Source organism: Tamandua tetradactyla, chromosome 14, assembly GCF_023851605.1.
Source record: "Tamandua tetradactyla isolate mTamTet1 chromosome 14, mTamTet1.pri, whole genome shotgun sequence".
Lineage (NCBI taxonomy): Eukaryota > Metazoa > Chordata > Mammalia > Pilosa > Myrmecophagidae > Tamandua > Tamandua tetradactyla.
Window position 1 is genome coordinate 87989443 of NC_135340.1, and position 25429 is coordinate 88014871.

Here is a 25429-nt window from a genome sequence, read left to right on the forward strand (position 1 = left end):
TGGGCAGAGCTGCCCCTTATGGGTGAAAAGCGCCTGGCTGCAGGGAGGGCACCCTCCCGGATACGGGGTAGAGCATGCAGGGGCAGGGAACGTGCCCTTGCTGGGTGGGGCCACGCAGGGGGTGAGGCGCCAGCTTGGTGGGCCCCCTCCACAGCCCCCTGCACCTGCCCCCTGTCCTTTGGGGTAGCCAGGTCAGGCAGCTGGCCCCGGAGCCTGCCATCATAGTGGCTTCAGGGAGGACGGTCCTGGCTGCCAAGCAAGGCTGACCGACCCCACAGGGGCTGGACCTCCACACTAGAGCAGCGGCTCGGATACGGACCCCATGGCCCAGAGGTGGAGGGAACCAGCCCCAGCTCTTCTCACCACCCACCCATCCCCACCACACTGCAAGGCAATACAGATGCAAACAGAATCTTGGTCACAAAGCACTCTTTGCTCCAGCCCAGCCGAGCAGACAGGGAGAGGGCACGGTGAGGACCAGGAGTCTTTGAGGTGGGGGGAGGTGGCTGGCGAGGGTCCCGGGGTAACGTCGAGTGCAAGCTCCAAGGGAGAGGCCCATCTCAAGGGGCTGTGCAGGGCCCCCCCGAGGGCCACTTGGGGCAGGGAGCGGACACAGAGCCACCTCCTGCCAGCTGCAGGAGCGGGACAGGCAGCGGGGCTGGGGGAGGGGCAGCTCCCAAGGGCAAGGTGTGCAGGTGGGCGGGGGGGCACGTCCAGGCTGGGGCTAAGCTGGCGCCCCACTGGTGCCCCGGTGTCCCAGGAGGCCTGGAGCCGCGGTTCTGGCTGGCTAAGGCACTGAGTTGGGGCTTCCACGGTCCAGCCCCAGCGGGGCACAGGCAGGAGCCCCCGCTCAGCAGCACATCCGACGGCCACGGCTCTCACCGGGCTCTGGGCTTGGGGCAGAGGCCTGTGGGGGGCGGAGGAGAGAAGGGCATCAGGGCAGCCCTGCTGGGGCAGCCCTGGAGCCCACTTCAGGCCATCCAGGCCCCTGGCCCTCAGCATGGCACGGCACGGCCCTTTCTCTGGGGCAGCAAAGCCACACAGGTGAGAGGCGCTGGTCGCTGCCCTCCATCCAGGCCCCAGACCCACACCAACCCCACCATGGCCGCAGTCGGGGCCCCCAGGCACCGCCCATCTCCTCCCCCTGGGCTGGACCTTGTCCTTGGATCTGTTTCTACATCGGAAACTCAGGGCACCAGGCCCTCGGCCAGCCACCCTCTCTGGGCAGTGCTCCCCAGTGCCAGGTGGTGTCCCTGGCCCCCATGGGCCCTGGGCAGGCTCGGGTTTGATTGCCTCTGCTCCTAAGGAAATACGAGGAGCATAAACAAGCCAACTGGGCCGAAATCACCCACAACAGGGATTTCGAGATGACTTCCCATTGAGGGCCCTGAAGGGGTCACAGCCCAGGCCAGGCAGCGGGCAGCGAGTCTGGGGGTGCGGGAACAGCGGGCCGTGCCAAGGAAAGGCAGTGCCCAGAGGGGCTGTTGACTGGCAGGACACAGGGCCCCCACTGGTCACATCTGGGACAGCGACAGTGACGGGCGACAGCACACAGGGCTTCGCTATTTCAAGTGGAGGGAAAGCTGGGCATGGGAGGTACGATGAGTTCGGGATGGGCTCATCCGAGACCCCATTATGTGGGGCCAACTAAACAGGGCATCTCAGCCAGAGGGCTCAGGGAGAGGGACTCGGACGCCACCAGAAGAGTGGGAGCTGGGTGCTGCGGACACCGGAGGAGAGACAGGGGAGCAATGCCATGTGAGGGGCAGAGGGCTGCTCTAACCCCTGTCCTTAAGCCAGCGTGGCTGCTGCATGGCAGCTCTGGCAGATAAGTCAGGGAGTCCACGACTCAGTCAAGCGGCTGGCAGGGTGGGCAGCAGGTGAGGCAGGGGCTGCCATCGGGAGGGGCAAAGCAGGCAAGGGGCAGGCACTACCCAATTTCCTGTTGGAGTGATACTTTTCCAAATAAAAGTTGGGACAAAGGAGGGGAGTAGGATTCCTTGTTCCTGCTCTTGGCTACCCAGGATGGCTGACCTAGGCAGAGGGGAGGCCCGGCGGCCAGCGAGGGCCAACACCTGCTGTTGCCCTTGACAGTGGACACCACGCCCCGGCCCCCCAAGCCCACAGGCTGCACCCGCCGGCTGCGCCCCACACCCAGAGCAGCGACTGAGGGGTCCCAGCCCCCAAGAAAGATGTGGGTGCTTCCCTGGGAACCTGTGTGGTTGGTTCTGAAAAGAACTCAAGTGGCAAACACCGTGAGGAGGGTAGAGGCTGCACCCGTGGTGTACCCGGGCCTGGTCAAGCCCCACTCCTGAGCCCTGGGCTCCTTGGGGTGTGACCTGAGGGTTGCAGGGCCCGACTGACCACCAGGTCGACCTGAGAAGGCCAGAGCCACTGATGGCCCCAACCAGGCCTGCACCGGACTCCCATCCAGGCCAGGCCCGGAGGCGGTGGATACCCCACGCTGCATCGTGAGCGTCTCGGGTCCTGGCAGTGACCCTGACTCTCATGCTCAGAGCATGGGCCCAACCTGGCCTCAAGACATGACCTTGTGGGGGGAGGAGGAGGGCAGCCACTCCTCAGAGCAGGGGCAGTCTCTCTGTCCCAGGCAGCGTCTGCCCATGGGACCGTTCTCCCCCACAGCCTCCCTGGGGACAGCACCAGGGCTGGAGCAAAACATGGGAATCCCAGAATCTGCCCAGAGCAGCTGAGCGGGCACCAGGGAGGCTGCAGTGTAGCTGAGACTGCTAGGGCCACAGGCACTCAGACGCAGCAGTGCAGCCTCAGCCTGCCTGCCAGCCCAAAGACCTATTCCCCAAAAGCTAGCTCCCCAAAGGTGCCCCGAAGGCCTGCTCCCCAAAGGCCGGCACCCCAAAGGCACCCTGGTGGCCCTGCCCAACCCGGCCAGTGGGCCTGGCAGGGCCTGCTGAGGGTGCGTCTCGCCGAGGAAAGGAGAGGCCAGCTAAGCACAGCTCCCGGGGAGGGCGAGAGGGCAGGGCGGGCTCAGCGCCCACCAGGAGAGGCAGAGGGTCTGCGGTTCGCCCAGGTGGGCTGGAGAGAAGCCAGGTTAGCAACCAGGAGCTGGGCAGCAGACGGGAGCCGCCACCCCCCGCCGCCACTGTTAGTCCCCACGGAGTGCCAGGCTGCATACGTACCTTACTGGATCACACAGAATCTTTTTGTTTTATTATCATCACACTCAGGGGCAACCTCTGCTTTCAAATAAAAGAAACGCACTCACCAGCCAGTCGCACACGCGCAGCCCTGAAATCTGAGGGCACCGAGGCCGCAGCGATCACGTGGGCTCCCTCCTGGGCCGCTGAGCCTCGGTGCAGCTCAGGGCCGGGGCCGGCCCCCCTCCCCACCCAGCGCTCACCGTGGTCACCCCAGGCCGGAGGCTGGAGCCAGTGGGTGAGGGGCCTGCACCCGCAACCCGCCGAGCCCGGAAGCTCAGCCGCCTCCTCTCCTTTGGGACGCGGGGACAAGCCCGCAGAGCCACCTACGCGTTTGCAGAGCCCCGGGGGGAAGGGACAGGGGCTGAGCACGGGGAGGACAGGCTGGCGCTCCACGCCCGGAGCCCCTGGCCCCGCAGGCCTCGCCCCCTGGCTGCTCCTGCCTCGGGATGGAGAGGACACCCTGAAAGGGGCTCGGAGTTACCTTCCTGGGTCCTGGGCTGGCGCTTTCTTCGCCTCCTGCCCGTCGCCTTGGAGGCGCGGCCGCGTGCCCGCGGGAGCGTACCCGACCCCGAGGAGTCAGTAACAGCCTCCTCGGAGAAGGACCCGTCTAGCGACGTGTCCAGCGCGGACTCCAAGTCCTCTTCGTCCTCTCCGGGGAGGCTGGTTATGGGGCCACAGGTCGTGGCGTCCCCACGCCCGTGGGCCTTCCCGTCGGCCTCGGCCTCCGGGCGCAAGCCCCCGGCCCCGGCGGGCTGAGTGCTGAACAGCTGGAGGGGCTTCAGGGCCTGCGCGCCTCCCAGGGTCACAGGCCAGGACCCCACTGGGGGCAGGGGTTGCCGGGTGTCCTCCGAGGCCTGGGGTGTGCTGGCATCTGTGCACCCAGGGGACTGGGAGCTGGGCAGAGCCGCGTCCATGAGGTCCCAGCCCCGGGGCTCAGGCCCAGCGGCGTCAGCGTCCAGGAACAGCTCCGAGGTGGGGCCTTTTGTGTGCCCTCCTGCGGGGTCCGTGGTGGCCACTGGGGAGGGAGGGGCACGTGAGAAGGGCAGGCCCCGGCCCTGGGAGCCCTGCTGTTTGCTCAGTCTCCTCGATCTCTCTGCTTTGGGTCCTGCTGGCCTCTAGGCGGGGCTCCCAGGGGCAGGATGGACCCACAGGTCCTTGGTGAGTGTGCAGCGTGGAGGGCAGGAGACACGGGTCTGGGGAAGGGCACGACTTGCCTCTCCCGTCACTGATGGACAGGGCCAGTGGCACCCGTCTCTCCTGCCCACGGGGACCAGTGGACGGATTCCTCAGCCCTGTGCAGGTAGAGGGACGTGGAAGCACCCCAAAGCAAGCAGACGAGGCAGGAAAGCCCCACGCTCTCCGCTGCAGGCCCGAGGCTGGGGGACGCCAGGGGGCTTTACGTGAGGCTGGGGGGATGCCTGGAGGAGGGACTGAGCTGCAAGAACAGCCAAGGGCTGTGGTGGGTTCAGGGCTGAGGAGGTGGGTGGGGTCTCACCAGGCTCCTTGGCCTTCAAGGGGTCCACAGCAGCCACCCTTTGGCCCCCATCTGCGTCCCCTCGGCCACGGGCAGTCTTCCGCAGCTGGAAGCCTTTCCTTATGTCAGCCAGCAGCGCGTCGATGACACACACCTCCTCCTGCCTTCCGGCACCCCTCCTGACTGAGAAGGGCCCAGAGACCCTCAGAGAGGCCTCTCATGGGGTTTCTGGGCAGGAGAGCCCTCCAGAAAGCACAAGGCTGTCGTTGGGGAGGAGTGGGGAAAAGGGGAAAGGGGAAAGGGGATGGCAAGACTTGTGGGGGGAGGGGAGTGGCTGGGGAGGGGAGAGTGACTTGGGAATCGGGGAGCAGCTGGGAAGGATGGGAGTGGCTAGGGATAGGGTGAGCGGTTTGGGAGAAGGAAGCTGTTGGCAAGGTGGGGAGCAGCTGGGAAGGGAGGGAGCAGCTGGGAAGGGAGAGAGCAGCTGGGGAAGAGGAGCAGCTGGGGAGGGGGCAGTGGCTGGGAAGGGGGGAGCGGCTGGGGAGGAGGGAAGTGGCTGGGGAAGGCGGGAAGTGGCTGGGGGGGGCCTGCACTGGAGGAAGCCAGCCCCGTCCACAGTGACCCCCCACACCCTGCCTGCCCACCCAGCACCCACCAGGCTTCCCATCCTCCCCGCGGGGCCGCCGCGCCTCCTCCTCTGCCAGCTGCTGCTTCCTCCTCTCTGCCTTCACCGCCAGCTCTTTTCGGTCCTTGTTCTCCTGCACACGTAGGCATGGAGCCCATGTCACCCCAAGCCCAGGATGACCCATGGGGGCGCCATGGGACAAGAGGGAGACCAGGGAACAGCAGGGAGGGGGGATGGGCCCAGGCTGACGCCCCCAGCCTTGCCCACCTCACGATGCAACACCTGCCCTGGGAGAGGAGGTGCGGCAGGCTAGGCATGCTGCTCGTGCACGAGGGGCCCTGGCAGAACCCTGGCCCTTCTAGGCCCCGCGCCCGCCCGCCAGCACCTTCAGGGCGCGGATGAAGAGATCCCGGAAGGTCTTCATGGTGCTGAACGTGTCCTCCAGGGACAGCTTGTTGGGGTCCTCACACAGGTAGTCGGCCAGCACCAGCTTCTTCTCATCGATGGCTTCGAACACATGGTCCAGCTCCCGGGAGGCGGCAATGCTGTCCTGGGGGCCACAGCAGTGTCACCCAGGTACTCAGAAGGCAGGTGGGGGGGACTACAGCCCCCCAGGGTAGGCTGGGAACCCCCGGGCTGCGAGCCGGGAACCCAGGCCTGGCAGGTGACAGAGGGGCCTGACCCATGTCGGAACCCTTCCTAGCGAAACTTCCTGCTGCAGAGGTCCCCTCTGCTCTGGCCCCCTCCTTCTGTGCTCACCTGTGCTCCCTGGGCAGACCACCAGGGTGGACCCTGGGCCCGGCCCCCAGAGGCCCAACCCCCCAAAGCACCACCCACCAAGGCCCTGTCTACCCCAAGGCCACCCCCACCCAGAGGCCCCACCCACACCAAGGTCACACCTGGAGGCGCTGTGCGTACTGCTCTTGCACATCTGGGATGGAGGCGGACACCTTCCGCTCTATCTCTAGAAGCTTCTTCAGGTTGGCACTGGCCTCCGCGTGGATAATCTCAAGGTTGATCCTGAAAGGCATGGGGTGGGACCGGGCAGCAGACAGCGTCACCCCCAGGACCCTCACCTGCACAGCAACGGCCCTTTGACTCCACCCACAGCATGCAGGTAGGTGCCCACTGGGGTAGTGCCCCAACAGCGAGAGCTAGCAGGTGACCGTGCGGCTCCTTGCAGCCCTCCCCGCCGCCTGGGAGGGGGCAGTGTTGGAGGCTGGACCCCAGGCTGGGCAAACTGCTGCTGTCCCCGAACTGACCCCCCTTGGGCTTTTCAAACCTGGGAAGGTCACCCCACTTTGTTGGGCCTCAGTTTTCCCATCTGTAAATCGGGGGTGACCCAACTTCCTCACAGGGCGGTTGTGAGGTTTCATCCTTACAGAGGGCGTGCCCTTTGCTGGGACCCCCAACCCTGACCCTTCCTAGGCCTCACTTCCCTTGTCTGTTAGGGTGCATGGAGACAAGATGGGGGCCAGGGGAGCAAGCTGGGGGCAAGGCATGCCTACCCTGCCGCCTGGGAGGCCAGCTCCAGGTCCCGGGGCAGCTGCAGGAGGGCGGGGTGGCTCTTCTCCACCTCCTGTAGCAGACCCTCAGTGAGACCCGCTGGGGCCAGAACGCTTCTACCCTCAGCAGAAGAGTCCTTGCCGCAGCGCTAGACCCCCGCCCCGTGCCGTGGCTTCCCATGGCCTTGCGAGCCTTCCCTCCCGCCGGGCTGTGACTTCCTGATGACTACTTTTCTCAGGCCACGCCCAACACCAGCCAGGAGCTGGAGACGGGGGGCGGGCCTGGGGGGTGGGCCGCATGGGGGAGAGCATGCATGGGGGGTGAGGCAGGGCTCTAGGTGGGGACAGGAGAAGTCCGGGTGTGTGTGTGTGTGGCTATGCTGGGGGGCGCCCCGGAGGGAGGGGAAGCACCAGCCCAAGGCAGCAGCCCCCGGGGGCTGGGTTCCACGGGAGGCTCCGGGGGGCCGCCTGCCCCTCCCGCCGGGCCCACCTCCAGCACATGGTGCAGCAGTGTGACGCGACCCTGCTGGGACTTGGTCTCTGTCAGCTTGAGCAGCGTGCTCATCTTGAAGCCATCCGCATCGCCCGTGTGGCTGCCCTGCGGGCACAGGGAATGAGCCCCACCGTCTCCCCCGGGGAGGCCTGGGGGGCAGTGCGCAGAGGGCAGAGGGGCGGGATGGGGCCGCAGCCCCCTTGACTCACGTAGTTGAGGAAGTTTCCAATCTTGAGGATCAGCTGGCAGAAGACAGGCAGCTGGCGGCTGGTGAGCAGGCCTGCGGGGGGGTGGGGGGCGGGATGGGGGTCAGGGCCCAGGTGGGGGACGGTGGGTTTACAGATCCCTTGGCCACCTGCCTGCCCAGACCCTGCTCCCAGGCTCTGCCTGCCCTGGGCAGGGGCACCCACAGGGCTCAGGCCTGGCATCACCTCCCACCAATAAGCCCGAGGGTGCACGTGCCCTGGAGCCCTCACCCTGACCAGCCCCAGAGTGACCACGCCCCACAGTGAGGTATAGGGAGGAACTTTCTGGAACCTGGGCGTGCTCTGGGGAGAGACCCTCTGCAACTCGGGTACCCGTGGGGGGAATGCACTAAGTGGGAAGGCACTGCTGGCCGCAGGACCTTGCCAAGTCCGTGCCCAAACTGTTATTCAGTAAAGGGGTGGGGGACTCAGAGAGGCAGGGGGAGGTTTCTGGTGAAACAGCGGAGGCCAGCACCCATGAGGCGGCCATCAGGGCGGCATCTCTCCAGGCAGGGCCTAGTTCCCGGCTCCCCGGCCCCCCAGCCCCCTTACTCTCGCAGGCGGCGAGCACAAGTTGGGCCTTGGGCCGCACCATGTCCAGGATGACGGACGTGCCCTCGCACAGCAGCATGCACTCAATCCGCAACTGGTAGCTGGGGGGGCAGGACGGGGTTCAGGGGCACACATGGCACTGGAGTTCCGTGCCAGCCCACACCTGCCGGGGGCCTGCAGTGCGAGGCTCCTCTCCCAGTAGCAATCTGACCTTGAGGGGGCTGGGCGTCCCCACTCAATGTGCACATGCCTTTTTGATTCAGCTGGGCTGGGGTGGGGCCTGGGAAGGGGCATTTTAAACAAGCACCCAGGTGACATGGCCACAGGGCAGTTACCTCACTGCAGACAGGTGGGAGACTGGGGCCAGCCTCAAGGGGACCCAGGGATCCTGCCCACCCATTTGTTATCCCTAGTCTGGAGGACCCAATTTCTCTGCAGTTGGGGGGACTGGGAGCTCAGGGAAGCCTCCAGGGGCCCCAAGCCCTTCTCCCTGAAAGTGGGTGGCATCAGGGTATTTGGAAAGCAAGTTATTGTAAAGGCTCCCAGGTGAGCTGCTAGGGAAGCCCTTGGAAAGGTCCTTCTCCGTGTCTGAGCCCAGCACGCCACCCTTGCCCACCTCTGCCCACTCCCTGGGGACTTCCATGCTCACCACGGAATGTCCAACAGGAGAACATAGAACTGGTCGGCGTTGGCCAGCTTGGCTGGCTCCTCCCTGAACGACCTCAGGTTTTCAATCTGTAGGGGAGACCCCACGTGCTGAGACTCCATCATATGCCCAACTTCCTGTTCCTCCAGGCTGGGCTGCCCTTCTGGACACTTCCCCCCAGGAAGCCCTCCCAGACTGCTGGCTTCTGTCCTCACATACTGCAGGTTCCTGCTCACATTCCAAGCACAGCTCCTTGGGGGTGGGGGTAGGGGCAGTGCCTGGGACCCCTCCCTTTCTCTATTCTCCACACTGACAGCCCCCAAGGCAGGATCTGACTGTCCAATCTCTTGCAGAACTCAACTGCAACCAGGGCTGGCTGAACTGGAGCAGGGAGCGGGCCAGCTCACCTCGTGCTTCTCGGGGAGGAGTTTCAGAAGCTGCCTGAGCACCTCTGTGTCAAGCCTCGTGGTGTCCCCGGCCCGGATCATAGTGGCCACTTCCTCATTGGAGCTGGGGGAAGGAGAGGCCAGGGGGCATGAGCGATCCCACTTGACCTCCGTGGGATCCTGCCAGGTGGGGACGGCCCTGTGACCCCTCGTCCCAAGTCGCGGTGTAGTCTCCCCACACCCCAGGAGGTGGCGAGGGCTGAGGAGGATGTGGACACTGAGAAGGCGAGCCACCTGCTCAGATCGCAGAGCCCAGGGTGTGGCTGAGCGACACGGGGATGCCCTGCCTGCTGTCCCTCCTGGGGGCTGCTCAGGAGATGGCCAGGACAGCTTGCGGCTCCCAAAAAGCTGCCCGCGGGTACCAGGACTCGGGGTTCAGAAGCAGGACCCAGGGCCTCCTGTGCTGGTCTGGGCCTCAGGGGTCCCCGCCACTCGCTGGGCCGCAGGGCCTGGTCTGGGTGGTCCCTGGGGCCTCCAGCAGGGACAGTCTAGGTTAATTCCCCAGAAGCGCCACCCTGAGCACGGACTGAGTGCTTCCTGAGGATAGCCTACGGGGGTGGCGGTGGAGGTGGTGGCAGGGGACGGAGAGCCTTGAGGGGGGGCTGCCCCTGGAGGCCCCCCACTTACCACTTAAACTGCTTCAGAAAGATATTGAGGTTCAGGCTCTTCTTGGAATCAAGAAAAGTGACCTGGAGACATCACAGAGGGGAACCTGGCACCTGGAATGCGGAGCCAGCCTGGCCCAAATGCCTGGCCCCAACCTGGGCAGGTCCCAGGTGCCCACCCCCCACCTCCTCCCTGGGTGCCCACCTCCCCACCTGACCCTGGAGCCCATTCCCCCGACCTCATCCCATTTGCCCACCCCACCCCCGACCACATCCCCGGGCACCCCCCTCCCCACCTCCTCCCAGGTGCTCACCTCCTTGGGCTCTTTTCTGGCTGGGGCAGCCACTGGCCCCTTGGGCTTGGCCGTGGGGAAGGAGAAGAGCTGCTCGATGCTGGAGAAGTCAGGCTCCAGCTCCTCGGCACCCAGGTTGCTCAGGGAGGCCCAGAGGGAGTGGCGCTCTGCGGTGAGGGGCAGGCTGCTGGTCAGGCCCACAGACCTCGGGGCCCAGCCCAGCCCAGCCCAGCCCAGCCCAGCCCAGCCCAGCCCAGCCCAGCCCGGGTGAGCACACAGCAGGCACTCAGTAAGTGCTGGCAGGTGTGTGGATGCACGCGGGCATGTGTCCAGGCCAGGGGGGAAACGTGGCCTATGCTGGCCCTGGTCTCACCACCACTGAGGACCTGGGCAGTGCCGGGGCTGATGGCATCAGAGACACCCAGCTGCACAGAGGAGGGCACGGGTGGGGTCTTCTCAGGTGGCCCCAACTACCAGTCCCCAGACCCCAAGGAGTCGAGCCCAGAGCGGCGGCTGAGCCCGAGTGGGGCAGGTGGGTGCATGCACCCACTCACGCTTGTACTCACATACGTACACACAAGTACATGCACTACAGCTGGCACCTGCCCCAGGGGTGCTAGTCTGGGGACCCTCAGGCCACCTACCTTGGGCCACACTGGATGGCAGCTTCTGCCAGTTGAGCTTCTTCATGCGTACAGTGGGCGGGTTCACCCGCCGGTGGCTGGGGACCCAGGCTGAGCCCAGGCCACTGTCCACCTGTGCCACAATGACCTCCTCCACCCCGCCCGCTGGGGGGGCAGGGATGCTGGGCAAGGGTGGGGGCGGAGGTGGACATCCCATGCCAGGCAGGGGTGGGGGTGGAGGTGGACATCCCATGCCAGGCAGGGGTGGGGGTGGAGGGGGTTGTCCCAGGCCGGGTAGGGGTGGGGCTGGAGGGGGCTGTCCCATACCAGGCAGGGGTGGGGGTGGAGGGGGTTGTCCCAGGGCAGGCAGGGGTGGGGCTGGAGGGGGTTGTCCCAGGGCAGGCAGGGGTGGGGCTGGAGGGGGTTGTTCCAGGCCGGGCAGTGGTGGGGGCGGAGGGGGGCATCCCAGGCTGGGCAGGGGAGGTGGAGATGGAATCCCACTGGAGATGGGCAGTGAGGATGAGGTCCCCAGGCCCAGCAGGGGTCGAAGTGGGGGTGGGGGTGGGGTGGCCCCCAGGCCAGGTAGGGGCGGTGGAGGGGGTGGCACAGGGGACACTGTGACTGAGTCAGGAGCTGGGGGTGGTGGGGAGGGTGGCCTGGGTGGCGGCTGCTCATCCCCCTCCCGCAGAGGTGTCTCCGCAGCCCGCAGCAGCTGGCTGTCCGCGCCTGGCCTGGGAGCACTGTCCTGCGGGGAGCTGCCCCTCGGCCTCGGACTGAGGTCAGTCTGGACACTCTTATGGGCTCTGTCCAGGGGGCTCGGCCGGGGCCACCCTTTGGCAGGCAGGAGCCGCCCCAGCACCTCCTCCAGGGTGCATCCGTGGGCTGCAGAGGGGTGCGGCAGGGGTCAGTCAGGTGGCAGGACAGCACCTCCACCCGGGCCCGCGCTCCTGCCCTCCCCGCGGCCACCCACTCACCATCGCTGGCTAGGAGCACAGCGCGGTTCACCAGGCTCTCCAGCGCCTCCCAGAGCAGCTGTGTGGAGCGGCGCGAGGTCTCCAGGTGCAGGAGGCCCTGCAGCACGGACAGCAGCTGCGCGGACGCCGGCGAGCTGCTCACCTGGGTGGGTATGCACGGGCACAGGTCAGCGACGGCCTCCGCCCTCAGCCCCCTTGGCCACGCCACAGCCCTGGGCTCACAGGTTCCTTGGGCGACAGGGGAAGCTCAGGGAGGTGAGATCAGGCTTTCTCCACCCTGGGCTGGCAGGGGCACCTGCATGGGGTCTTTCAGCCTTCAGGGTCTGAGGCTCCCCCATGGCCCTCGGCCACCTCAGCCTTTCGTGACCCCATCCTCCTGGGGACAGTCCAGACCATCCCCCGCGCCCCATCTCCCTTTCCAGCCCCCCAAGCCCTCGCTGCTCCTGGAGCGTGACCCCGACCTGGCCCACCCGCCTGGGCCACCTGGTGGAACAGGGAGGCGAAGACGTCCTGGTGGCTGCTCATGTCCACGCCGCCACTCGCCCGCAGCAGCTCCTCTTCGTCCTCGGCCCTGGCCTCCTCGAAGGCCTCGAGCTGGATCAGCAGGTCAGCATCCTCCGGGGCCCTGGTGGGGAGGCCGGACGGGCTCAGCGGCCACTCTCACCAGCCTCCCTGAGGTCCTGCTCAGCTGCCGCGCCAGGCGGACACCCCAGCAGGCCTGCGGACCCTTCACGGCTGCTGCGGCCAGGGAGCAGCCTGCTTTCTTTGGCTGACCTCCACAGGCAGGCGGTGGGCTTGGGGTGGGGACGTGCACCCTGCAGGCGGTCCCCAGGGGACCCCCCACAGCTCCTGGGAAGGGAGAGGGTGCGTGCACATACCCCCACGCAGGAAGGACGGCTTGAGGCAGGGGGTGGCAAGGAGGAGTGCCGGGAGGGTGGTGCCAGGCCACATAGGACAGGTGGGCCACCCGGGCTCAAGAGAGGTAGAGGGCTCCTCCAGCCTGTGAGCCAAGTCCTTGGCAGGAGGGAGGGCCGGGCCTACTTAGGATCCCACTGGGGTTACCAGCACCCAGCAAACTCCCAGGGCCAGTACACCACCGGTCAGGCCAGCCTGGGGCTCTTCCTGCTGGGCCTCCACCCTGGAGGGGGGTCCTGACTGAGGCCCAGAATGGGGGTCCAGCAGGGCTGCCTTCAGCAAATATAAGTTCAGGCTAACCAATTAAATCCAAGTTCTAAACAAACAGCTAATAATATTTTAGCATAAATACATCCCAGGCAATGCCAGGGATATACTTATACTAGAAAGCTTTCCCTTATCTACCTGAAACTTGAATTTATCTGGGTGTCCTGTACTGTATGTGACAACCTAGTTTCTGGGGCAATTTAAAAGTCCCCCTGGGCAGGGAATTTCCACTGCACAGCCTATCCAGCCAGTGCCCACCAGGCTGCCTGCCCATCTGGAGGTGATGCCAGGAGGGAGCAGCTGGGACTGGTGGCAAAGGCTCTGGAGAGCAGTGAGAGATTGGGGGCAAACTCACCGCAGCCTCGTCAGGACGTCCAGAAGCTGCAGCCCTGGGAAAGGCAGGACAGGGTCAGTGGGGCTCACCGCTGTCCCTGGCCAGCACCCTGCGCCCCCTCCCAACTTCATCACTTGCATCTTTGTGAATGCCCCCCTTGCTCCTGCTGCTTCCCCCCACCCAACAGCCCAGGTCTGGGGGGGCGGGGACGGGGCAGAGGCGGCTCTGCTGTTCCCGGAATGCACCACCTGAGCTCCCCCACGGCTGCCCACTGGAACCCTGGTGGTGCCACCCAGGAGGCTAGGGCCTGGCAGGCTGGCGCCGCTGCTTACCGATGAACTCGTTCCGCAACTGGCTGCGTGTGCGGAGGTCCTCGGGGCCCAGGATGATGGCATTGATCACGCTAAGCAGGGTGACCACGTAGGGGATGTTGTCGCTGTCAGCAAGTTCGTTCATGATGACGCTGAAGCGGTACTGCTGGCTGCACACGGCCTGCGGGCACAGAGGGGTCAGCTCACGCCGCCCACCCTGTGGTGCCCAGCCAGCCCGAGGCCCACCTTGTAATGGTCAAGCGCATCCAGGGTCAGCGCGTGGCCCTCAGGTGAGTAGATGCACAGGGCCGCCAGCAGCTCGAACACCTGCTTCTTGACCATCACGTTGGACGTGTCCAGGGCTGTCAAGAGACAGGGGGAGCCACTGCATGTCCAGCTGGGGTGGCCCCTCCTCCCCTTCCGGTCTCCCCACACTGTGCAGCCTCCCAGCCTGACTCCCTCACCTGCAGCCCGGGAAAGGGGGGCCGCTCGGCACACCTGGGGCCCAGGGCAGGTGCTGGGCAAAAGGGTGGAGTCAGCCAGGTGGGCCTGCCCCCAGCCCCGGGCCCACCTGGTAGGGAGGGGCTGTGGGCAGACTGCGACTCTGAGGGTCCCTGCTGGCCTGGTCCGCCACCCCACCTCCCTCCCCCCAACACTGGCCCTGGACACCTACTCAGCACCAGCTGCCTTTGGGACAGTCACAGCCTTCTTGTCCCACAAACCCCTGGTCCCATGCTGGCAACAAAGGTCCCTACAGAAAGGCACAGCCACACGAGGGCTGGGAAGTGGGCGGAGACCCACGTGGTCCCCACATGGGCCTCTGGCCTCTGGCTTGCTCACCCACAGGCCCGGTCCCAGAGCTACAAGTGTCAGTGGGACCTACCGGGGCAGTACAGCCCCCCTTGGGGAGGGCCTCACAGTAACCCCTGTCCTCTTAGGGCCCCTGGGCTCTCTCCTGAGGAGGCAGCTACTGATACTGGTATAGCCCAGGAGGCTCCCTGGAGTAGGTGGGAGGGAGCAGGTCCTTGAGGGGTGGGTGGAACTTTCCCAGGCTCACAAAGGCAGAAAGCAACCTGAGCAAGAAGCAAAGTGGAGGCCTCTAGGTGACTGGAGGAGGGGCAGGGGCAGAGGGTGCCGGGGAAGGGGCTTCACAGGTCAAGCTTGATGCACTGGCAGATGGAGGTCAGAAGTGAAGGGTGTGGCCCCCACGGCCGAGGAGCCCCAAGATGATTCCAGCTGCTATGGCATGGAGGGGCAAGACTGGCGGGCTCCAGGGAGGAGGGGTCGGAGAACCAGCACTCAGAGGGCTGGGAGGCAGTTCAGGGCAGGTGGGAGGTGGGAGGGCCAGCCCGAGGCCCACTTGGAGGTCTCCAACTCGGGGGCCTGGAAGTGGCAGTGTTTTCCCCGAGTAGGGGGCAGAGACAGAGGCCCCCTCCTCCAGGGAGCCTTCCCTGCCTGCTCTGGGCTGAGCTCTGCCCTCTGCCCCGACAGCCCTCTCGGTGCCTTTGTAGCTGCTGACCGCCGCCCACTCACCCTGTGAGAGCTGGCGCACGTAGCCTTGGTTGCTGAGGATGTACTCAATGCCCTGGGGTGAGTTCAGGACTGCACGCACGCAGCTGACACAGGTGAGCTGCAGCAGGGCGTCAGCGATGCGTGCCACCCCGCGGCCAGACAGCCGGGCCAGCGCCTCCAGCAGCAGGTCCAGGCCGCTCTGTTCCAGGAACTGCACCATCCAGCCGCCGTCGCTGCTCTCCAGGCGCTTGCGCAGGCCCGAGTAGTTGACGACGGAGGGCACCTGCAGCAGCCGGGCGCACAGCTCGGGCTCCGCACTCTCCAGGTTGGCCTCCGTGGGGTCCGCCTCCTGCGGCCCCAGCCTTTCCTTCAGCGCCGCCCACTTGCGCTGGGCGCCCTTCTTCAGCGACATCCTGCCGAGCTGGGCGGGGGAGACAGGGCATCAGCAGGGGATGGAGGCACCCCGAGCTGAGGGGACGGAGAGGGACGGCCCCCGCCTTGGTCTCCTCAGCTGCCAAGCAGGCTGTGACCATGGCACCTGCAAGTGCAGAGGCCCCCCCCAGCCACGGGGTGAGCTGGGTACAGCCCCTTGCCACACCCTGACGATGGCCACTTCCCACAGGGCTGCCCAGGCCAGGCCTTCTTTAGAGCTGCCCTGCCCGAGTCGCCGTAGCTCCCGCAGGAAGCAGGGGCTAATTTCCCCATGGTGGGGTCCCCTGGGATTCAGGGCTGGCCAGTAAACCTGGCTGCCCACTCTAAAGTGGGCTGCTCGTCAGGCTGCTCTTCTGGGCAGGGACGTCCCAGTGGCCTGAGCCATGGGCTCAGTCACCTGGACCCGGGCAGGGAGGTAGGGGATTCCATACCCTGGCCCCTACAGGGCAGCCACAGCCTCAGGGGTACTGGCTGCACTCCCAGACAAGCGGCTCCCTGCACAGGCACAAGGGTCACCCAGTGCCCAAGGTCTCCCCCAGGGGCCATGGGCTGGACGCACCCCTAGACCTGGACACTCGCACTGATCCCCTGCAGCTGTGGCAGTTCCGGTCACAGCCCCTCCCAAGAGAACATGGCTCTGAGGGGGCAGGGGCTGGCCGGAACATTCCACCGCACGCCTTCCCTAGGCGACCAGAGAAGGCAACCAGATCGGCTGGGCTCACAGGCTGCCCCGGGCTGCGGGGCAGGACTCTGGACTCTGCTTCTGTTCTCTTCCCCCTGCCCCGCCCCCGCCCATTCCCCCTGCCCCGCCCCCGCCCATTCCCCAGGCCCATCCTCCGCCCCCCTCCCCCCACCCCGCCTGGGGCCTTGGAGCAGGGCCAGCGGCACTGGCTGCAGAAGCTGTCCCCAGCCCCAGCCCCTGGGGACCGGCCTGGAAGGTCAGCAGCATCCCAGGCTCTGCTGCGGCCCTGGATGGCCGTGGCTTATATTTAGCGTCTGAAACAGCGTCATGGGCGGTGGGGCAGGGCAAGGTAGTGACACAGCTCCCATGGCCCTTGGTGCAGCCACGACCCTGTCCTCACAGCCACAGTGGCCAGGTGCTCTGTGCCCCTCATTGCAGATGGGGAAACTGAGGTAGCACCCCAAAGCTGAGTCTCAGGCTCACACAGAGCCGCAACTGGGATGCGGTGGGCTCAATGCCAGCAAGGGAGCAGCCAGCCTGGGGCCTAACGGGGCAGACCCCAGGCCAGAGACACCCCAGCCCTAGCACCGTCCTCACCCTTGGAGGTGGCCCCTCTGACTTGTGTGAGCATCTTGGGGTGGTGTCTCCCCAGTCTGCCTGGCCGGGTCTGTGACCCAGAGGAGTTGCTGCCCACACTAGGTCCTCGCCAGCCCCCTGCCAGCCTGCACAGCAGGAGCGTCCCGCGTGGAGTGTGGTCTGCCAGAGGGTGGGTCACCTGCTCACCTGGCCCAACCTTGGCCTCCTCGTCTGTGTCCACTGCGTCACCAGAGCCAGTGGGTATCATGACCTCCGCCCATGGGTGGCAAGGGCCACAGCCAGGTGGAGAGAGCCTGCCCGACCGCCATCCACTCACCCAGACGCGCAGGGCCTTCCGGCCGCCGCCGCCCACCCCCTCCGGGCCCAGCCTCGGAAGGTCCCGCACGCCCTCCTGCCTTCTCATCACTGCCGCTGCCTGGCGTCCAGCTCCAGCCACGACCTGGGGGGTGGTCCCTAAAGGCCTTCCTGCAGGCAGGGGAGGAGCTGTCCCCTACAAAGAACGGGGGCACAGGCTCCGCGAACCCGGACTCAGCCCAGTGCCACTGCAGAGAGGTGCTGCAAGCCGACTCTGCCGGCTCCGCGCCTGCCCCCGCACTGAGTCCTGCCCCCTTGGCACAGGCTGAGTGGCCGAGCGGGGACTGTCCCAGGCCAGGCCCTGACATCCCAAGAGCCCTCTCCAGCCATGAGCCAACCAGTTGCTAAAGCTGCCCACCCCAGCTCCCGGGTGCCCCCAGGTCCGCAGCAATGCCTCTGTACAGCCCCAGCCCCTCCGGGCTCTGCCCCAGCCTGCTGCTCACCCCAGCCCTGGGAGACCTGGTCTCCAGAGGCAGCCTCAGTCTGAGGGGCTGGAAAGGAGGGGTGTCCCGTGCCCACCTGCCCACGCCCGCCCGGCCCCGTGGGGTGCCCAGCAGAGGCCCCAGCAGCAGATCTCGCCATTCTCCCTCACAATGACCCCCTGGGCTGCCCCAATCTTGCCAAGGGCCGCCCACTCCAACCCTGGGCAGGACTGCCTGCCTGCACATGAGCCACTGGCTCTCAGGAGCACAGGGGTGACAGACATTTCCTATCCCCAATGGCCAGGTAGTGGGGAGATGCCCCTGCCCTTCTGTCCTCCACCCACAAGATGACTGCATCCAGCTCAGAGGCCGCGGCGACAGACACAGGGGAGCTGGCACCAGGCAGGCCCCCGCAGGTGCCTTGGGTGCCTGCCCTGCCCTGCCCAGTGGCCTGATCTCATTCCATGGCCTGGGAGGGGCCGGCCTGGTTCTGAGGGCCGGGCAAGGGCGGCCCCTGCTGGGGGCAGGAGGCCTCCTGCTTGCTGGGGGGCCTCGGGAGCTGGCATTTGCATGCTCAGCGTTTTTGGAGCCAGCAGTCACAGGCTCTTTTCCTTTTGGAAGCTGAGCATGACCATCTGGGGATCTGCGGGCCCATGGACAGCCCGGCCCAGACCAGGGGGCAGTGCTACTGAGGAGGGGGCCCACTCGGCAGGGAGGTGAGGGCCCTGGGGGATCACACCTCCCATCAGACACAGGTCAGCCCAGGGATCCGGGTGCTCCTGCCAGGGCCTGCAGCCAGGGCTGCCCCCTCCTTGGAGGGAGGCTCTCGGGTAAGACCCCCATCTGCTCGTCCACCCACACCTGGCATGGATGCCAGCTCGCGATCTGGGCGTCACAGGCCAGGCAGCCGCGCTGAGTCACGGGAGCCGCCCCCGTTCAGGGGTATCTGCCAAGCTGCGGGGAGCCCAAAGCCAGCCTCTGCGGGACCTCAGAGACTACCACCCCCCTCCGCTGGGCAGAGGGCATCTCCCCGAGATGGGCACTCCAGGAACCGAGCTCTGCACTGGGGGTGGCTGCAGGGGCTCCCGGAGGGCAGGGGACTGATGCCCCGAGTTTGGGTGGCTTGGTAGGACTGCAGTAGGGTTTTTAGCTTCCCAGGCCTCAGTCTCCTCATCCATAAAAGGAGGACAGCAGATCACCCACCTCACAGGGCCGACGAGTGACGCAGCACAGAGAACAAGGCTGTGGGCCCAGACACAGGGACAGGCTCAGGGACCCCCAACAGCCCCGTCTCTCAAGCCTCAGTCTCCTGCCCCTGCCCCTTTGCAGGTGGAAGTGTAACCTGGGGTCCAGGCTCTCCTAGGGAGGAAGTTGGGCCCTGAGCCTGGCACCCCGGGCTGGGGGCTCAATGAGTGTCCCCCCCAGTCCCTGCAAGGGCTGCTCAGGGGCGCTGGGGACTTCAAGAAGGAGCTGGGTGCCTGTGGGTGGGCCCTGCTACCAGGTGGGGAGACAGCCTCGGGAGGCCAGGCCAGCGACGGCACAGGGGCGGGTGTGAGGAGTAAGCTTGCCTTCCATGGGGTGGGTGGAAAAAATGGCAGGAGAGGGGATTCCGGAACTGGGAGGCAGGGGCCGTCACACTGTATTTTTAGCTCCTCCAAGAACCCAAATTTTTCCACTGCTTGGCAACCTCTGTATTTCTAGGACTGCTCGTACTCTGGCAGCTCCTTGGAGAGGGGGCGGCCCAGCCCTCGGGTGGGGGAGCCCCCTGGAGCTGAGCCTGCCCTGCCATGACCCCCATCCCCCCGAAGCATTTCAGCTTCTCAAGGGGCTTGCCTACCCTGTGAAGACAGCCTGCTGCAGGCTCCCCCCAGGAGGGGATCCTGGGGATCTGGACGAAGAGCTGAACCCTGCCACCTGCCCACAGGCACTTGCGCACATGCTGGTGGAGGCCCCAGGCCCATCCTATGTCCCAGGGGCACTGCAGCCCCTGCTACCCGGAGGCCCTGGAGTTCAGAGAACAAGGGACCTCGCGTGGCCCCCCAGCCACCTGCAGAGGGTAGGGGAGCCCAGGGCAGAGTCCCTACTGGAGCCAGAGGCTGCCCGCTGGGTGGTGGGTGGACAGTGAAGATGCTTGTAGCAGCATAAATCGAAAACAAGATGAAGACAAGAAGCAGGACACCAAGCCACGCCACGTGCGATTCCAATCAGAAAGCACGGTCTGCCCCGCAGAGAAGGTGCTGGAAGGCCGGCAGCAGCAGCAGCTGGGAAGGGGTGAACGCAACTGTTTTCACAATAGGAAATAAGCAAGTAAAATGACAAGACAGGCCTGTGGCCTGTGACAGGAGGTGTGGCTGCGAGAGCCTGCCTGGCACCCAGCGTTAGGGCAGGACTGGGAGGGGCAGGGGGCACCAGAGCCAGGTCTCTGCGGTGCTGTGGCAAGGGGTGGCAGAAGCCCCAGAGGGATCCGGCTGAGCCCGTGCCAGGGCCCTGGGCCCCTCGACCCTGCCGGTGCCCTGGGCACTGGCTTGACCAGGGGCAGCACTGGTCAGGGGCGGCCGGGGCAGGGCTTGCTTCCTGGGTCCACAGAGGGGAGGGCAGTTCTGGCGGGGGGGGGCCCCGGGCAAGCAAGAAACACTCTCTGGGGCAGGGTGGGCGGCTGCCCTGCCCCGTGCAGGCCTGAGTTGTGGGTGTGCTGGGGCTGGGATGGGGCGGGGGCCTCAGAGGCTTCCCTCCTGACAAGGGGAGGACACGGGGAGTGGAGGTGCTGTGCCAGGATGTGGCGCTCACTCCCATGCTCTGGAGGACACAGGGACACGGCATGGCCCAGCCTCGGTCTCCTGGGCTAGGCCAAGAGCAGGGCCGGTGTGTGCACCCTGAGGGGCTGTTCGTGGAAGCCAAGCCCCGGCCCTGCCCAGCACAGTGTGGGGACAACACTACTTGTGCTTCCTGTGTGCCAGCCACGGGCAAGGGGAATGGTGGCCCTGGAGCCCACAGTAGGTGGGGGCAGCAGGGGGTGGGAGAGGTCAGGATGACCCGCTGCGAGCCCTGGGTGGGTGGGTGGGGGTAGTCTGCAGTCAGCAAGCCCCAGCAAGACCTGAACCCAGGACTGTTCTAGCACAGCAGGGGCCGCGGTGAGGGCACGCACAAGCGACGTCAGGCTTACGGCTCTAATCCCCTCTGCCTGGGTTCCCTCCCCCAAAACCACGCACCTCAGGTCACACAGGTCCCTCCGTCTGGGTAAGACCGAACAGTGGCAGGGGTGGCTGGGAGGCCCCTGGCTGCACCCAGGCCTGGGCATGGAGAGTGGGGAGTGGCAGGGCTGCATGCAGAGCTGGGGTCTATGAGCCAGAGTGGGTTCAGCAACCCCCTAACTGGGTATCCAGTCCCCTCTCTGCCCGGGACATGGACGTGGACCTCAGCAGGCCCAGTGGCCCCTCCCGCTCTGCCTCCCAGCCCACAGCCGCCCTCCCTGAACTGGACAGAACAAAACAGCAGCTGGAGAGGGGAGAGCCGCAGCTGGCCATGCCAGCAGTGCCAGGGCTGCTGCCGGGGCCAGGCAAGGGGGCACCCACCACCAGCCTGGCTGAGAGCCCTCTGCAGGGAGAAGGCACCCAGGGCCCACTGCAAGCCCAAGTTAGGGCCGGGGACCCTGGGGCAACCCATGGAACTCCGGGACCTGGCCCTGCATGGGTGGAAAGGAGCAGACGTGAGCTCAGCCGTGGACAGACAATGGCGTGGCGCTGTAACTGAGTGGGCACTTGGGTGGTGGCAGAAGGGGGCAGGCTGCACGCGTGGCTCACTGAGAACCCGTAAGGCACGGCCCTGCTGCTCCAAAGTCCACCCTCATGGGCATCCCCTCGCACCCGCCAGGGGCCAAGATCCCACACAGGGTCAGAGAGAAGCCCCCGCCCACTCAGACTACAGCCGCCAGGAGACCCACGGTGTGGGTGCGGTGGGGACTGGTGGCAGGGCATGGGACTGCCAGGTGCAGCTGATGGCAGACCCCTGCCCCAGACCCAGCTCACAGGCAAGGAGGACACTGCCCAGGGCGGTCAAGCACCTGCTCCCGAGTGCTGCCAGACCACCTGGACAGCACCCTGCTGCTCCTTGCATCTCAGCTGGGTGGGAGGGTGCTGCAGAGGGAGGGCGCGACAGGCAGTGGGACAGGCGCAGGGGCCTTGGGCTCTGCTCAGGGTCCACGCCAGCAGGGGCTTCTGTCCACCATGTTGGGGCGGGGGAGGATTCCCTTCCGTTATCCCACGAGAGTTGTGACCCCATCACCCTCCTGCCAGGCAGGTCCCCGGGCAGCTTTGGAGGCATACAGGAGGGTGCCCCAAGGGCGAGCTGGGCCTGTCCCCGCACCCAGCAAGGTGACGTGATGGGGACAAAGCTCTCCCATTCCCAGCGGCCGTGCCTGGACCCCAGGCCTGCCTCCCAAGAGCTGCGCCAGCAAGTGCCTGGCAGAGACCACAACACGCTGCCTGCAGCTGCGGAGTGGGGAGGTGAGCTCAGGCCAACTGCATGCCTCAGTTTCCTCGCTGAGAAGTGCACACTTGCAGCACCCACAGCTCATGGGGCGGGCAAGGGCAGGGTCATGGGTGGGGACCTGGCAGCCTGGCCATGTGCCCACTCCCCCACTTGGCACACGGAGCTGTCCAAGGTGTGGTGATAGGGCAGGCAGGTCCTATTCCTGGGGGCTGAGCAGAGACCTCCCCACCTGGAGTCAGGGTTGGGAGGTCCTACCAGGAGCCCCAAGAGAGGGTGAGCATGATGGCCCAGGCAGAAGGGCCCACCCTACTCTCCCTGCCTTGCTCAGGAGGAGCCCCGGCACCCATCCAGTCAGCGCCTGGCGTCCTACCCCCCAACCTGCTCAGGGCCCGGCCCAGCCCAGCCCTCACCCTTGACACTGAGTATACCCCAGGTCAGCTCTGCTGTGACCCCTGGCTCCTGTCCACCATCCTGAAACAGAGGTGGGTGTCCACACCCTCCACCCCTGGGCCAGGAATCATGCACTAAATAGGTACCTGCTGGGTTCAAGAGCCCCGGGGCGTGTGTGTGTGTAAATAGGTACCTGCTGGGTTCAAGAGCCCGGGGCGTGTGTGTGTGTGCGTGTGCAGGCAGTAGGCAGTCAGGCCTTACCGCCCAGACTCAGGGAAGCTTCACCCCCACCCCTTTCTGTCCCAGATACCCCTAAAGGCCTGGGACTTATGTTCTCCTCAGAGTACCCCAACACCCCCAGACCAGAGACAGGCTGTGCCGTACCCTGCTCCCCCACCCCCATCCTGTTGCCGCCTGTCCTTCCCGCAACCTGCACCAACCCATCTGATTCTGCTACCCTGCAAACACCTGCTCTAATGGCAGGAGAAAGGCGTCTATTTAAGGTAGGAGCTTCCAGGTCCCGGAATGTGAGGGGTGCACAATTAGCTCCGACAGCCCATCAGCACCTCCACAAAGTGGGGGGGCCCACCTGATGGTTAACTCTTTGCTGCTTAGGAGGCAGAGCTGCTGAGAAGGCGAACCCTGAAAGTGGGGGGTGGGGGGGCGGGAGGGCAGCCTCACCTGGTGACTCACCCCGTCCTCTGCAGCAGTGTCCCCTCCTGGCCCAAGGCTGGTATCTGTCCATCTGTCTGGGGCCCCCAGCTCTTGGAAGAGGTGGGAGGGCTGGGCTGGGCATGCTCAGCAACTGCCTATCTCGCGAGGGGTCTAGTGCACCAACGTGGTTATTTGCAGAAAGGTGAGGCTGACTACTGGGGGAGGGGGGTGGCTAGTGGAAGAGCCCAGACCTCAGACCTAGAACCAGGGGCTGATTTTTACCACACTGCAGAAGACCCCTGCCCCGGGTACCCTCCCCTCCCGCCGCCACCCCTCACCCACCCCCACACCTGCTCTTCCTTCCCCACCGCAGGGCAACAGGGAGGAGTTAAGGATGCAGCCAGTGCTGTCCACACCTGCGCCACTGTCCCAGGGCTTCAGAGTGCAGATGGGGAAATCAAGGTACAGAGAGAAGCAGAGGGAGCCCTGGGTGGAGCTGGAGGAACAGATCTCACTTCCAGCAGCCCTGTGGGCGTTCCTGACCTCTGGGTCATGCTCAGGTGTATCCAGCTGGAGTGGGGTGTTCAATCTGTGGTCACCTGTGGCCTGAGGCCCTGTCGCTGAGACTGGCAGGGCCCTAACTGAGTCACTGAGCACCGCCTGTGCTCCCCAGAAGCAGCTGCACAAATGGAGGCACAATATCACCCCAGGCTGCCCTCTGGGGATCATGGCCACCTCTCTGGTCACTCCCCAGGAAGGGGGTCCATGGGTGGGGCTGGGGTACAGTGGGGTGCACAGGGCCCGCCTTCCACCCCCCACCCCTCCTGGCCTACCAGCCCCACCCAGAAGGCACACAGCGCAGTGATGGGGGGGGTGCCCTGGTACGACTGCCTGCAGGGGTGCCTGGGGCCCCACGGGCGACCCCTCGCGTGGGGAGCTCGAGACCCGCAGCCCGGCGCGCGCCACAACTCGGGGTGCCATCCGGGCCGCGGCCCCGAAGTTGAAGTTTATTTTCCCAACTGTGGCTGATTCATCCTCAGGATGTGGCAGCCGCAAGGCGGGAGCCAGGGGAAATTCTCCCGGTTCGGGAGGACGCCGGCCGGCCCTCTGCCTTCCGCCCGCGGGCAGTGCGCGCTCGGGCGGAGTCTTCGCGTCGGGGTCCACGGTCCCGGGCGGGGGCGGAAGGCGGGTTGCGCAGGGGCGCCCGGGGGTCCCCGCCCAGGAGCCGGGGTCCCCTCCCGCCTCGCGCCGTGGGGCCAGCTCGCCTCCACCCGGGAGCATACTCTGGCTGGGGTCCGAGCCCCGCGTCCCGCCAGCCCCAGGCGCGACCACCCGCCCGGACTCAGTTTCCCCCCGGGCTCTTGGCGGGGCCGAGAGATCGCGGGCTTACCGAACCGGGGAGGCGGCTGAACGGTGTGCGCTTGGCGGCGCTGCGCGCGCGGGCCGGAGGCAAGGTACGGGAAGCGGGCGCCCACCGCAGGGCTCCGCGCGGCGCGGCTTGGCACGGCTCGGGCGGGGCGGGCGGGGCGGCGAGAGGAGGAAGAGAGGCCGCCCTCCCCGCGGCCCACGTGGGAGCAGGCCGGGCCCGGGGCGGGGTCTCGGGGGGCGGCTCTCTGGGCGTGGTCTCTGGAGGCCCCGCCCACCCGACCCGCGCGGGGACTCGGGATTTCCCCAGCCGCCGCCGCTGCGGCCCCACCCCTCCCCTCCCCGCGGGGCCTGGGGACATCTGGGGGCCGCTCCTCGCCGCTGCCTCCTCCCCTCTCCCCGGCGGCGAGCCTGGCCCCTCCAGCGCCCTCTGACCCGATCCCGCCACTGGGGCGCGCTTGCCGTTCTCGGCCCCTGCGCGGGACCCCGCTCGGGCCACCAGGGTCTCCCTTGGCGGGAGGTTATGGAGGGCGACCACCCCGGCACCGGGACATGTCGCCCAAGGCCGCAGCCTTCCCTGACCCCGGGGAGGGGGTCTCCGTGGTCTCTGGGCGGCCTGGGCTGGGCCTCTCCAGAGCAGCCCTGGGTGCTGTGTCCCTGCCCACGGGGCCTTGACCCACGTCCCCACGTTGTCCAGCGTGGACCTGACCCCGTAGCGCGGGACCTGAGCCTCTGGCTGGCGGGATGGCGAGAGCAGGCCTGTGACAGCTCACTGACAGAGCACATTGAACCTAGGGCCGGGGCTGAGGGGGGGGGCTCCCGGTCCCGGCAGGGGATGGAGGCAGGCGGGCCTCTCCCAAGCCCCGTCTGGTGGGGGAGACACAACCCTGTCCCCCCTCAGCACCCATTGTCCTGCCGTGCTGTGCCTCTAGAGTCTGTGGCCAGAGCCAAGTGAGAACACCTGAATGAAGTGCTGCTTCTGGCAGATCCGGGCAGAGCTGGTCCACACTCAGCGGGGAGGCGGGTTCCCTTGGTGGCGTCCGGCACGC

General features: G+C 66.4%; 1 protein-coding gene across 1 annotated transcript; it reads right to left on the reverse strand.

Annotated features, from left to right (window-relative positions):
- Nucleotides 1-412: 412 nt before the first annotated feature.
- INF2 (inverted formin 2) lies at nucleotides 413-24510 on the reverse strand. Its single transcript, XM_077128388.1, has 24 exons — nucleotides 24406-24510; nucleotides 15018-15417; nucleotides 13731-13846; nucleotides 13506-13665; nucleotides 13195-13228; nucleotides 12141-12282; nucleotides 11658-11799; nucleotides 11233-11565; nucleotides 11084-11172; nucleotides 10705-10999; nucleotides 10082-10227; nucleotides 9790-9851; nucleotides 9124-9226; nucleotides 8720-8805; nucleotides 8071-8171; nucleotides 7483-7553; nucleotides 7271-7378; nucleotides 6784-6854; nucleotides 6175-6295; nucleotides 5661-5825; nucleotides 5306-5408; nucleotides 4672-4833; nucleotides 3658-4191; nucleotides 413-907 (listed from the first exon to the last, which is right to left on the reverse strand). The coding sequence occupies exons 2-24, from the start codon at nucleotides 15406-15408 to the stop codon at nucleotides 879-881; spliced, it is 3564 nt and encodes a 1187-aa protein (XP_076984503.1). The 5' UTR covers nucleotides 15409-15417; nucleotides 24406-24510; the 3' UTR covers nucleotides 413-878.
- Between the last annotated feature and the right edge of the window lie 919 nt (nucleotides 24511-25429).

Coding starts and splice junctions, on each gene's coding strand:
- INF2 (XM_077128388.1), bottom strand. CDS start 15,408: ATGTCGCTGAAGAAGGGCGCCCAGCGCAAGTGGGCGGCGCTGAAGGAA. Junction 13,847..15,017: donor CGTGCGCCAGCTCTCACAGG/GTGAGTGGGCGG, acceptor GTCTCTTGACAG/CCCTGGACACGTCCAACGTG. Junction 11,800..12,140: donor TCGCCTCCCTGTTCCACCAG/GTGGCCCAGGCG, acceptor ATACCCACCCAG/GTGAGCAGCTCGCCGGCGTC.